The sequence below is a fragment of the Xenopus laevis genome, chromosome 5L, assembly GCF_017654675.1.
Source record: "Xenopus laevis strain J_2021 chromosome 5L, Xenopus_laevis_v10.1, whole genome shotgun sequence".
NCBI classification, from domain to species: domain Eukaryota; kingdom Metazoa; phylum Chordata; class Amphibia; order Anura; family Pipidae; genus Xenopus; species Xenopus laevis.
Window position 1 is genome coordinate 80,864,826 of NC_054379.1, and position 12,077 is coordinate 80,876,902.

Sequence of the window (12,077 nt, forward strand, 5' to 3'; positions counted from 1 at the left end):
TTCTTTCCCAAATACAGGAACCCCTTCAATCTTCCTGTAATCGTTCTATAATGACTATATAGAGCGATAAGTGTTTTGTTATACTCTTTTTTTTTTTTTTTTTATATATTTCGAGACTAGCTAATATTCCCAGGTTATATCTCAGGAAAGTCCTACAACTGTAAGCCCACATAATTATTTTCTATTATGGTAAACAAGGGACCTCGCAGAAAACATCTTAGAACAAGCAATGCTCAATACTAATTCATGAAACACAATATGCCATCAAAAGTTATTTTTTATCTATTTGCTTTATTCTCTCTCTCTAATCGGCCCTCTTTAGTCAGCGTTAGGACCGATTCTATCTTTTTTTTTTTTAAATTTATTTTTTTATTAAATATTTTTATTTGTGTAGTTCCTTGCAGAAATATACCATCACATTACATTCTGTTAATATCAAAATGCATACTCCCGATACATTCACAAAACGGTACGTACCGGCCATGATACAGAACTACATTTTATGTATAAATGCGAACCACTGTTTTCGTTTCAACAATAGTGTCAACAATTCAACATCATACCACAAATCGAAATACAAAACAAACAGAAAAAAACAAAAAAAAACGGTCATCATAACCTAACCGGTGGAGACCCAGTTACCATGGAGTGAGAATGGAAATCAAGTACATATAGAGTGCCTGACTGCCCCGCTATCGCAACCCATCAAATGGCGCCCGAAACTGTACCATTAAACCTATACCTAATCCAGGGTTGCCAAATTTTGTTAATCGTCTGTAACCTGTCCGTGGCCAACCCCGAGAGCCTTTCATTTACATATATCCAATCGACCTTATTTTTAAACATAGTGTAATTGACAGTGGGGCACTTCCAGCATTTCGCTATCGTTTGTCTGGCCGCCAAGAATATGTGATTCAACAATTTACATTGAATTTTCGGGATATTTGGAGGAGGTAGTCCCATTAAGGCTTCGTAAGGGTGCTGCCTTAGATTAATTTGAAAAACCGAAAATATTAGTTGATAGACCCTCCTCCAAAATCTAATAACCCTCGGGCACGTCCACCAAATATGCCCCATCGTGCCTGGCATCCTACACCCTCGGAAGCAATGGTTGTTAGAAGTGCGGTATATCTTCGCTATTTTAGCTGGCGTTAAGTACCACCTAGTCAAGACTTTATACCCTGCTTCCAAAAGGACCGTGTTAATGGAACTATATTTCAAATTAGACCAGACCCTGAACCATTCCTCCTCCGACAAAGAAGTCCCTAGTTCTTTTTCCCAGAGTTTAATATATCCCAAATTAGTAACCTCCTTGGGCGAAAGCATCCATCTATATAGAATTGACACTGATTTTGCAGGTATGGTTTCCCTCGAACACCATCGTTCAAAGAAGGTTTGGGCGGCTGCGCCCGGTTTTTGCAATAGCCAACGTTCTTTAACCCAATGCAACAATTGAGAAGCTCGAAAAAGTTCTAGGACCGATTCTATCTTTATCTCTCTTTCCATTTTCCTTTTCTAAGCAAACAACAGAAGATACTGCGTGAATGTAACGATTGCTTATCTCTCTTAATATGTTAAAACTCAAATAAAAACTATTGAAAGAAAAATGAACGTGTGAGAGGGGGCAGACAGACTAAACATATAATAAAACAAGTGTGCAAAGACGAGGTATAAAGCTGGGTAGGAGTGGCCTACAGTGATTTAGAAACTGTACATTAGCTTACATGCAGGACTCTCACAATAGACTAATAGGTCAGCAAGTAAATACACAGTATAAAAACAGAATATGTGGAAAGATTTTTTTTTCAGCACTGAACTATGCAAACTGCATTCTGAAATGATAAAAGCCTGATCCTTTCATTCTTAACAAGGTTACCCTAAGGTTGTGGATTGCTAGCGAAGTGGCACACAGCCAGGTTTTACATTAAACCAACACATATAAAAGGATGGAAATAAAAATTACTAGCCTCGCCAAAATGAATAGATGCTAACTACTGAGCGTGGGAGACAGACAAGCTTTTAACTTGGCACCATGTTGCCTTGGTGACAAATTGTAATGCACTATTTCATCCAAAACAATGTTCTTTTTTATTCTAGAATATACAATCAAACATGTTTCAAATGTATGTTCTTTCTATATGAGCAAATTAAATCATAAAAAATACTACAGGGGATGGGAAAGGTGTGATACAGCAGCATAGGACAGTAGAAAAGCTCTAAAGGAAACCATAGTACTAAAGTACATGCTGTTAACTAAAGATTTTGTAGTGTTTATGATTTTATGAAAAGTCCCTTTTAACTAGTTTCTATATGCTTTTCACCCTTTAAGTGACAGCAGAATTTCGCTTTTCATTTTTACTCCGTGCCAGACGGTTTTTTGAACTTTTTGTGCTCTATCATTTTAGGGGCATTTCCTGAGGGGATTTTTAGTTTACCTAAGAACACATCATTTTTTTCGGGAGAACTTCAGCTTTCTAAATCTGCGTGAGTTTTTTTTTTATATTTCCACTTCTGGCCAAGCCAAAAAATCCTGGAACAGAAGGTTTCCCCCAGGAAACCATATATTTTTGAAAAGTACTTTCAAAACAAAAATGGGAAACCATGTCTTTCTACTCCCAAATACCAAACATCAAAGCTTTTCTGAACTTAGCAGGTTCTATAAAAATTTATGAAAATTCATCATAAAACATTCACTTTGCAAGTTTTTAATCTCCCACAGCATTAGGTACCAAGAAAAATATGAATGCCAGGGGTCCACTCAACAGTTTGATGCCCATTGTACATAGGGTTAACAAAGCATCCAGAGTTCAGAGACCCTAAAATGAAGTTAGCACATACAGTTCTCCTGCAAGTCACTTCAGCTACTGAATAATCAACGCATTGATTGCCTTTTGTGCGGTTAAAAGAACAAAAAAAATACATTAGCGAATCCACAATGGGTAACCATTTCTTTCCCAAATTTGCATGTTTTGATGAGAACTTAAAATCGCCTCAAAGCTTCCACTTTCTACATCTTTTCTCCCACTTACCATTAGGTGCCAAGAGAAAACATCCTAAATATGAATACCAGGGGTCCACTGAACAGTTTGATGCCCATAAGACCAAAGTATCTGGCATTTAGAGACACCAAAATGAAGTTAGTGCATACAAACTGACTCAGTGATCACTTCGGCTATTGAAAATTCAACACATTTACTACAATTAATATGGGATAAAACACATAAAACCCCAAAACCAAATAATTATGGAAAGTACATTTCGGCGAAACTCAAGTTGGTAGCGAAGTCTTTCTACTGCAATGAGTTGCAATGCTTTCCCAAAATTGCCAGTTTTGATAAAATACCTAAAACTCTCCTCAGTTTCCACATTCTGAGCACCTTCTCTCCCTCATAGCATTAGGTACCAAGAAAAAAATTCCCTAAATATGAATGCAAGGAGTGCACTGGACAGTTTGATGCCCATTGTGCATAGGATTACCAAAGTATCTAGCATTTAGTGACCCCAAAATTAAGTTAGTGCATGCAAATTGGCCCAGAGATCACATAAGAAACGGAAAAATCAACACATCTACTACATTTTTTGTGGGGTAGAAAACAAAAGAAAACTATTTTCCAAAAGTACACATTCTGACAAAACAAAAATGGATAAATGCATCTTTATGCTACAAAGCTATGCTAATCGTAGCTTTCACAAAGCTTGCATTTTACCCCATTATATGCCTCACATTTTTAATGCACCAGCATAAAAACACCATAGATATGAACGTCCAGTTTTGGACTGTGAACTGCAGCCTCAGGGGCCCCCCAGCCACAAACAACTCTGTGCCGCTGCGGCAAGGCAGCGCGACATCCTCTCATTCCTGATTAAATCAACAACTACGTTTTGATGTACAAAACAAAAAACAATGGACCCTTGTATGCAATGACCCTGTCTACCCCATGGCAGTGTTACTTCATGTTACCATAGATCAATGACTTAGATAGAGTACACAAACTTTACAGGTACTGTCGTCCTTTTATGGGAGGTCAATGGCTGTTGACAATACATTTGTCCACTACCTGCAATAGTTGCCAATCTAACCAATCAGATTATATCCTTCCATAGTGTATGACTATATGCAACAAAGTTTAAGAGACCATCCTTTTATTAGGGAGGTCAATTACTATTTTTGTGGAAAAAAAACAACCCCCCCCACCTAAAATACAGCAAATTTTCCTGACAACTTGGAGTCCAACGTTATACATGTTCCACATGGCACTTACTCTCTGTATATGTATACATACATTTTACAATGTTTGTCCTCCTTGCATGTACCCCTCTATATTGTAAAATTGTACAGCATTGCATATCCTAGTATATCCTATACATTGTATATGAAAACTACTCAGTAATGCATTAAGGCAAAGGAGAAGCATGTACCTGAGGGTTTTCAAGGTAACTTCTTACCAATCTGATTAATGACACACTTACATGATTCCATTCATTGAGAAATACTCACAGGCACAAATGTTTTAACTTTTTTTCTTAATGATGAATGAATACTGTTTTACATTGGCCCCAAAACTGTTTTCTTACCAGATTGTATAAAGCAGAGTAGTTCAGCAGGGTTACTGGGTGACATCTTGTGCCACCTCGGATCTGCAGTCTCAGAAGAAAGGACCTTGAGCATGTGCATCTCAAAAAAGGTTTAGGTGAGGTCTAACTGCATATGCTCCAGGAATAAGATCACATACGATAGCAAACAGACCCCTTTGCAGTACCCTCTAGCTTTTTATTTATAATCAGTTATACAAACTATTATGCAGAATGCTTGGAAACTGGAGTTTTCTGGATAAGAGATATTGCTCTATTTTGGAACCTTAAAGGAGACATTGTGTCAAAAACATTATTTAAGAGCGGATGAAAGATGTTTTCAGTGTCAAGGCTGAAATGAGTGTTCATGACATTGAATACATCATCGCAAGAGATATACTTCCTAGCCCAGTCTTACAGAGAAGGGGGGTGGGTTAAATAACAACTGGAGATATCACAGCAATTAAGCAACAGTTAGATTTCAATAATCACCTATATGTAAATAGTAAGTAAGGTTGGAAAAAAAAAAATATAGACCTAAAAAGACCTTTTTAGGTCTATATAAAACCTATCCGCTCCCCACGTAGACATGCAGAATTATGCACTGGGGAGTGGGGCTGGTTGAAAGGGAACTTTTTTTTACGTCTAGTGTAACTATGCATGTTCATGTGCATGCACACTCAGGCATTTTCTAACACTTAGTAGTATTTGCCTAACGTTTCCCTCACCTACCACCTTTTTGCTTATCTTTTAATGTATGTTTTTAAGGCAACAGTCCTGCATTGCCCACAGTATTATGGAGCAGTGAGTCTGTATTAATGTTTTTTCTGGTTTGCTGTGAGGGCATGGCCAAGTGTTTTTGATTACTGGTTTTAAATGATATTAAAGGTGAAGTTTTACACGCTATTCTAGCTATTTATTAATATTAGACCTCATTGATCCGCCTGAACTGGTTTGCACAAGGGAGGGGGGAGGAGGTGACCACAAGTCAAGACACCTCTAAACCCCATGCCTTTATTTTCTCTCCTTTTTTACGTAGATATATTCAAACCTGCGGGCCACGTAATTACTGTTCGTTACTGACTGTAGCTCTAATTCCCCTATCTGTCTATATAAAACCTGCCTAAATGCTAGCTGATCCAGGAAGGCAAAAAATCCCCTTTTGAGTCTATCCCTCAAGTGGGAAAATTTCCTTCCTGACTAAAGATAGCAATCAGAGCAGTTTCTAGACCAACTTGTACTAACAGCTATTTTCAATATTCCTGAATCTCCTTATTTTCTAAAAAGCTATCCAACCCCTTCTTGAAGCTATCAATCTGCAAGCACTGCTGATTCAGGGAGAGAATTCCACAACTTGACAGCTCTCACTAAAAAAAACATTCCAAATATTAAGATGGAACCTGCTTTCTTCTAATCGGAATGGATGGGAGCAATTTTTTTTGCACTGCGGCCATTAAAAAGATACTGGGAATATTTAGTGACACTGGGCAAATTTGGACCAGGGCACTAAATCATAGCAACCAATCACATATCTGCTTTTTCCCTCAGCCAGCTACAGGCAGAACAGAATATATATATATATATATATATATATATATATATATATATATATATATATATATATATATATATATATATATATATATATATATATATATGCAGAAGAACGACACTGAGCTGGTTGAACACCTGCTATAGATATAGAACTCATAGGCAGAGAATCAAACACATTTTAAAGCACAAAGCTAATTAAAATCGCTCCCAGAAAGTGAGAAGCAAACTGCAGAAAAATCATCGTGTCTGAGTCCAACTATAATATTCAAGATACACATGGAAAGAACATGCAAAAAGTAGAACTCAAGTAAGCACTCACCTTCACCGCTACCTCCGGTGCTGAGTCTACAACTCTTAAGACTCCTGTTCCCGGGGGTAAAGATTTTAAATGGGCGCTGCAATCTTCACTGTCCGCCCCACTATCAGACTCTGAACCACTGCTGTACGATACTAAGGATGTAAACGCCGCCATGTTGCCAGCGGAAGTGAGAAGAACCCCGGCAGTTCGACCGCAAAGGAGCGTGGGAGCAGCAATAGGAGGAGGGGTTTACAAGATGTTTTGTTATTGCGCAAAAGCGTTTTGTATACATAAAGCTTAGTTAAAAAAAAAATCCGTACAAAATATTTGATGTGTGTGTTCCATCGGACCTTCTTGAAGTGTGGCCAAATTCAGATGGGTGTTAGGTATTTGTATTGCAGAGGGAGCGCAGGCTGGTTAGCGTCGAGCTTTGTGAATTCCAATAATGGCGGCCTGGCTAATCTATTTGGGGCACTCACAATAATAGAGCTATCAAACTGGTAAAGGGGTCGTTCACCTTCCAAACACTTTTTTTCAGTTTAGTTGTTTTCAGATTGTTCACCAGCAATAAAGACTTTTTTAAATTCATTTCCATTTTTTTTATCTTTTATTAGTTTTATAAAAATTTTAGTCTAAAGACATTTTGTGTAAAAAATAAGAATGTGCCAGTGCATTATACTCATTTAGATATAGAAGAATTGTGCTTAAAAAGTAGTGTTGATTTATTGAATATTTCTGCAAAAACCCTAATAATCCCTCCCTTCTCTTCCACTGAATTCCCTGGCTGTGCAGGGGAGCCAGCGGCTCTCAGCGCACTGCACTGTAGGACAGGAGCCAATCAGCAGCTAGCAGGACCTGATAGGGAACTGGAGCCTTTCTGTGCTTGTGTGACTGCAGGGCTGTGATTGGCTGTCCCTCTCCTACTTTGCTTCTGGCAGGGACTGTTAGGACACGCCCACCCCTCATTTGAAACACAGACAGGGACCAGAGAACTAGGGCCGGATTTATATAGCGGGCGCCCCTGGACCACTGCTGTTCATCGCCCCCTTTCCCCTCCCCTTTATTCATGCAAATTTTCATCATCAGGACCAGAGCAATGGGGACTGGTGCAGGGGAAATTTTATTCACTCAAATTTTCATCATGGGGACCAAAGCAATGGGGTTTCACACACATGAAATTTAAAAAACTATTGTATCTCCTGTGCATCCCCAATGTTTTTGAACCAATGTGGGTGTGGTCAGGGCTGGATTTACATAGCAGGTGCCCCTAGGCCCAAAAATGCCGCTCCTGGTAAGTAAGAGCCAAATTTCCGGTTTTCAAGCCCGGAAATTTGGCTCTTCTAGTGCAGAGAGCGTAATTGCGCTCTCTGCACTAGCGAAGTGCACCGGGGGTGGGGGCGGCAAAGGAAGGCAGCCTCAGGCGGCAAAGAGGCAAGGATCGCCGCTGGTCGTTCATTGCCTCCATCCCCTCCCATTTATTCACTCAAATTTTCATCATGGGGACCAAAGCAATGGGGTTTCACACACAGGAAATTTAAAAAAACTATTGTATCTCCTGTGCATTCCCCAGTGTTTCTGAACCAATGTGGGTGTGGTTGGGCAGCATGCCGCCCCCTAAAATCCTGCCGCCCTAGGCAAGGGCCTTGGTGGCCTCTCCACAAATCCGGGCCTGCAGAGAACATCTATAGGGAGCTCCAATAAAGGGGCTATTTTTAAAGATAAAATATATTTTTAGCACCATGTAAAAGCAAAACCATATATTACTTATAATTGCCTACAAAAGTAGGATTTGTTCATTTATCCTATATGTCTCCTTTAATGTTCCTGTCCCTGGTATTTCAGTCTGGCAGCTCAGTGATCCAGGTGCAGATTCTTAACTGTTACATTTCAATGTATTGTTACAATTTTCTACATTTAATTGATACATTTCTCAGCAGCATCTATGGAATGTAAGCAACTATTGTATCAATTTTAACAGCTGCATTTAATGAAACTCAGGGATTCTACTCAGCAGGGCTAAAGATAAGAAATCACTCAAGGTCATCATCTGCAAAATGGCTAACAAAACATCACCTGAGAAGGCTTTGAAGGATACATATTTTACAGGTGGGGATTTTGAAAGGCAGTTCCTAGTCCTGCTACATATATATTTCCAGGTACTTGGTGGTGCTCCTAGCAGCAGCCCTGATCCTGATATTCACTTTCATTGAAAACGTTTGCACGGCAAGGGGGTAAGAGTGCAGCTTAATGTCAATAATATATAAATATATTCGCATGCGAAACGTATCCAGAGAAAAGACTAGGCTTCAAAAACATTCAAAAACACCCAGGTTTTACAGTCATCCGGTGGGACTCCAGGAAATACCATGACTTCACTATGGATAGGTAAGTCATGCACTACATAAACACAATCTGGAAATGTTTTAGAAAATATCGAAACATTTTTACAACTCAAAATAGGAAAATATTTCTCATTCAAATTGTACTTAGTACTTAGAATTTCTCAAAGAGAACATTTCAATCATTTAGTAGTTTTGTAGTGTCAATGGGTTCACTGCAGCCTTTATTACTTTCATGTATGATTTTAGTCCCCAACTGTTTTGTTCCCCTTTTTAGTCTCTTTATATTTTAGTATGATATAGAATGCCCAATTCTAAGCAACTTTTTAATTGGTCTTAATTATTTATTTTTTTATTGCAGGGTCAATCCCTAGGGGTATAGCTCCTTTAGGGTTTGGGAGTAGGGTATCTGGAAGCAATAATGGCTCAGTGGGGACACGCCCATGCGCAGCGCGCGTCTGTAGGCGCCAACATCATCACACTCACATGCGCAATTAGAATTCACACTGAATCTGTGGAGTGAAAATTCACAAAAAATTCAGAAAGGGTATAAATAGTAACGTTTTTTTATCAAGAAGTTATCTGCTTGAGACGTAGTGTGGCGACTCTATGTGAAATGCATTGAGTTTCCAATTCACAGTTTGATTTTATATATGCTGAAACCCTACTGCTGGTTTGTAAGTAGATTCTGTACATTTTATATGTATTTTAATAAATGGGTTGCACTATATTAGTTTTGTCTCCCATATAACCAGGGATACCTACACTGCTAAACATACACCCCTGAAGCTGGAATCCTATGCTGTACCTGGATTGTCTGCATATTATATTAGTGGCCCTGGTGGGGACTGTGTATTGAGCTTGCATTTAACTAGGCCCGGTGACTGGGCTTACTAACTAAGTGACCTGTTTGGGTACATCCACTTTTGGCACTGTGTTCTGAGCACTTTATTTGGACACAAGCACTTTCACATAGGATTTTTCCCTTGAATGGACATACTACACTATGGGGCCCATTCACTAAGTTCAAGTGAGGAAAAATAGTTTAATTTTCGAATGTTTTTTTTGGCTACTTCGACCACGACCTTCGAATCGAACGATTCGAACTAACAATCGTTCGACTATTCGACCATTCGATAATCAAAGTACTGTCTCTTTAAAAATTTCTTTGACCCCCTAGTTCGCCACCTAAAACCTACCGAGGCCAATGTTAGCCTATGGGGAAGGTCCCCATAGGCTTTCCAAGTTTTTTATGATCGAAGGATAATCCTTCGGTCGATGGATTAAAATCCTTTGAATCGTTCGGTTCCTTGATAAAGCGTAAACGAAACGTACTTCGGCGAGCCTTCAAACCCTTTTTTTTTTTGAAAAAAAGCTCATTATTGAAATCTTACCTTTTAAACTTTAATTGAATCTCGAATCCAGAGAAATTTAATGGAATTGTAGCGCTATTAGCGCAGCATTCATTCCTTTTATTCTCTTTTATCTCTAAGGCACTGAGGATTTGTTGGTTTTATAGCAAAGTTAGCTCTCCTTACAAGACAGTTAAACGTAGTAATGAGACCACAGTCCTCAGTGTTCTGCCTTTCTCCCACGTGTGGTGTCCCAGGGTTTAGAACAACGCAGCTAGTTTCTTCGGGACAACTCCACCTCTATACTATTTTCTAATTTCTAACTTTTATTCATGAATTGCTGACGCTTTATTTTTAATTGTTTGATACCATGAACTCACTTTAAAATTATAACTACAGCACTAGCACCTTATTTAATTCATATAAGAACCATGAACTTTTAGATTATTCATCAATTGTGTGTAGATACATTTTGTTGAAGGTCACAGCACCTAACTTATAGCACTTAAGCACTAATCATAATTATTTGTATTAACACAATCGATTGAAATACCATTAATTGTATGTTGGTGCTAAACTTATTGAGGACTAAGCATATGTTTATAATAGCACTAAGCACTTATATAATTAGATCTCAAATAATTTTAGTAAGGCAGTGTGGGGTTTTACTGCTTTCTCTTATTTTTAGTATCCCTATTCTGGTTTATATACCTCTACACAGCCTGAAATCGGGTAATACAAGTGAGTGAACATTAATTACAAGTGAACTATATTTTTGTTTGTGATCAAAGAATATAACTAAAGATCACTGTTTTAATGTATTTCCTAAAGGATATGTAACCACAGGATTTCAATGCCTTTTTATTTAAATTTATTTTTGTGTGCCATTACCCTTCAAATGGGAAACAACTCGTGCCAAACTTATGGGCAAAATTACACTGCATGCCTTATGGCAACTGCATGTGTGTTAGTTGTTATACACAAAGCTGACAACTTGCTTCTTCATAACCTTCATCTTATGGGGAACTGTAATATTCCCCCCAGGGTTCAAAAGTGCAGCTATAACCACATGTATGCTCTAAAGCCAGCTGGTCAGAAAAATTCAACAGAGAAAGCACCAGCCCTTCTGTGCTAGTTACCATGTGAAAGCCAGGCTCCCAGAAGGTTGCTAATTGAGCACAAAAGACATTAAACAGTGTAAAGTATAAATGCCATCCTGAAGGCTGTGGGTTAAATACAATATGCTATCCCCCTTGGCTTGCTCATTATCCACATACATGTGAAGTTACACATTTGCACATAACAAGCAAACTGGGGCACTAAGGAGTTTATTTATCAAAGTCCAAACTTCTCTATATTTTCTGCTACAATCTCCGATCAAATCTGCTCGGGTTTTTTACACTTATTTATTATTACATTTTCCGTAAAATTTTCTATGCAGGAAAAAAAAAATCAGATTTTCACGTCTTGTTCAGATTTTTCACCCGATTTTCATGATTTTTTCGGATTTTTTTTACCTGAAAATACTGATTTGTTCTGCTCTTTGCCCGAAAACTCCGGGGTATTGCGCAAAACCCAGCGCACATCAAAAAATCATTGGGACTTCTCCCATTGACTTATATGCAACCTCGACAGGTCTGAGATGCCAGATTTTCTGATTCGGATTTTTCCATCCTCGGGTTTTAACAAATTATATTTAACAAATAGATTTTGTAAAAAAAAAAAAAATCACACATTTTTCGTGATTTTTGCATTCGGAGTTTACTAAATAACCTCCTAAGCCTCATTTGCATGCTTGTGCACCAAACAAGTCTGTCCATTACTATGCTATTTATGGTTTGTCAACACTGTTAAAACAATGCTGAAAAGTGCTGACAGTTTTAATGTATTGCTTAAAGGACAATTAGAGCAACAATAGGGGAAGCCAATTTGTTAGGACCCACCCCCACCCCAAAACATTAA

General features: G+C 38.3%; 1 protein-coding gene across 2 annotated transcripts in view; it reads right to left on the bottom strand.

The window, feature by feature from the left end:
• cdc40.L (cell division cycle 40 L homeolog) overlaps positions 1-12,077 on the bottom strand; it is a 48,397-nt gene that overhangs the window by 27,603 nt on the left and 8,717 nt on the right. Inside the window, exon 1 of one of the 2 annotated variants that reach the window (XM_018263308.2) lies at positions 6,446-6,654. The exons of the other annotated variant lie outside the window; for it this stretch is intronic. Within the exon in view, the coding sequence (XP_018118797.1) occupies positions 6,446-6,598 (153 nt within the window). The 5' untranslated portion in view covers positions 6,599-6,654. Of the gene's footprint in view, positions 1-6,445; positions 6,655-12,077 lie in introns of those variants that run through there. 2 annotated transcript variants of the gene reach the window in all.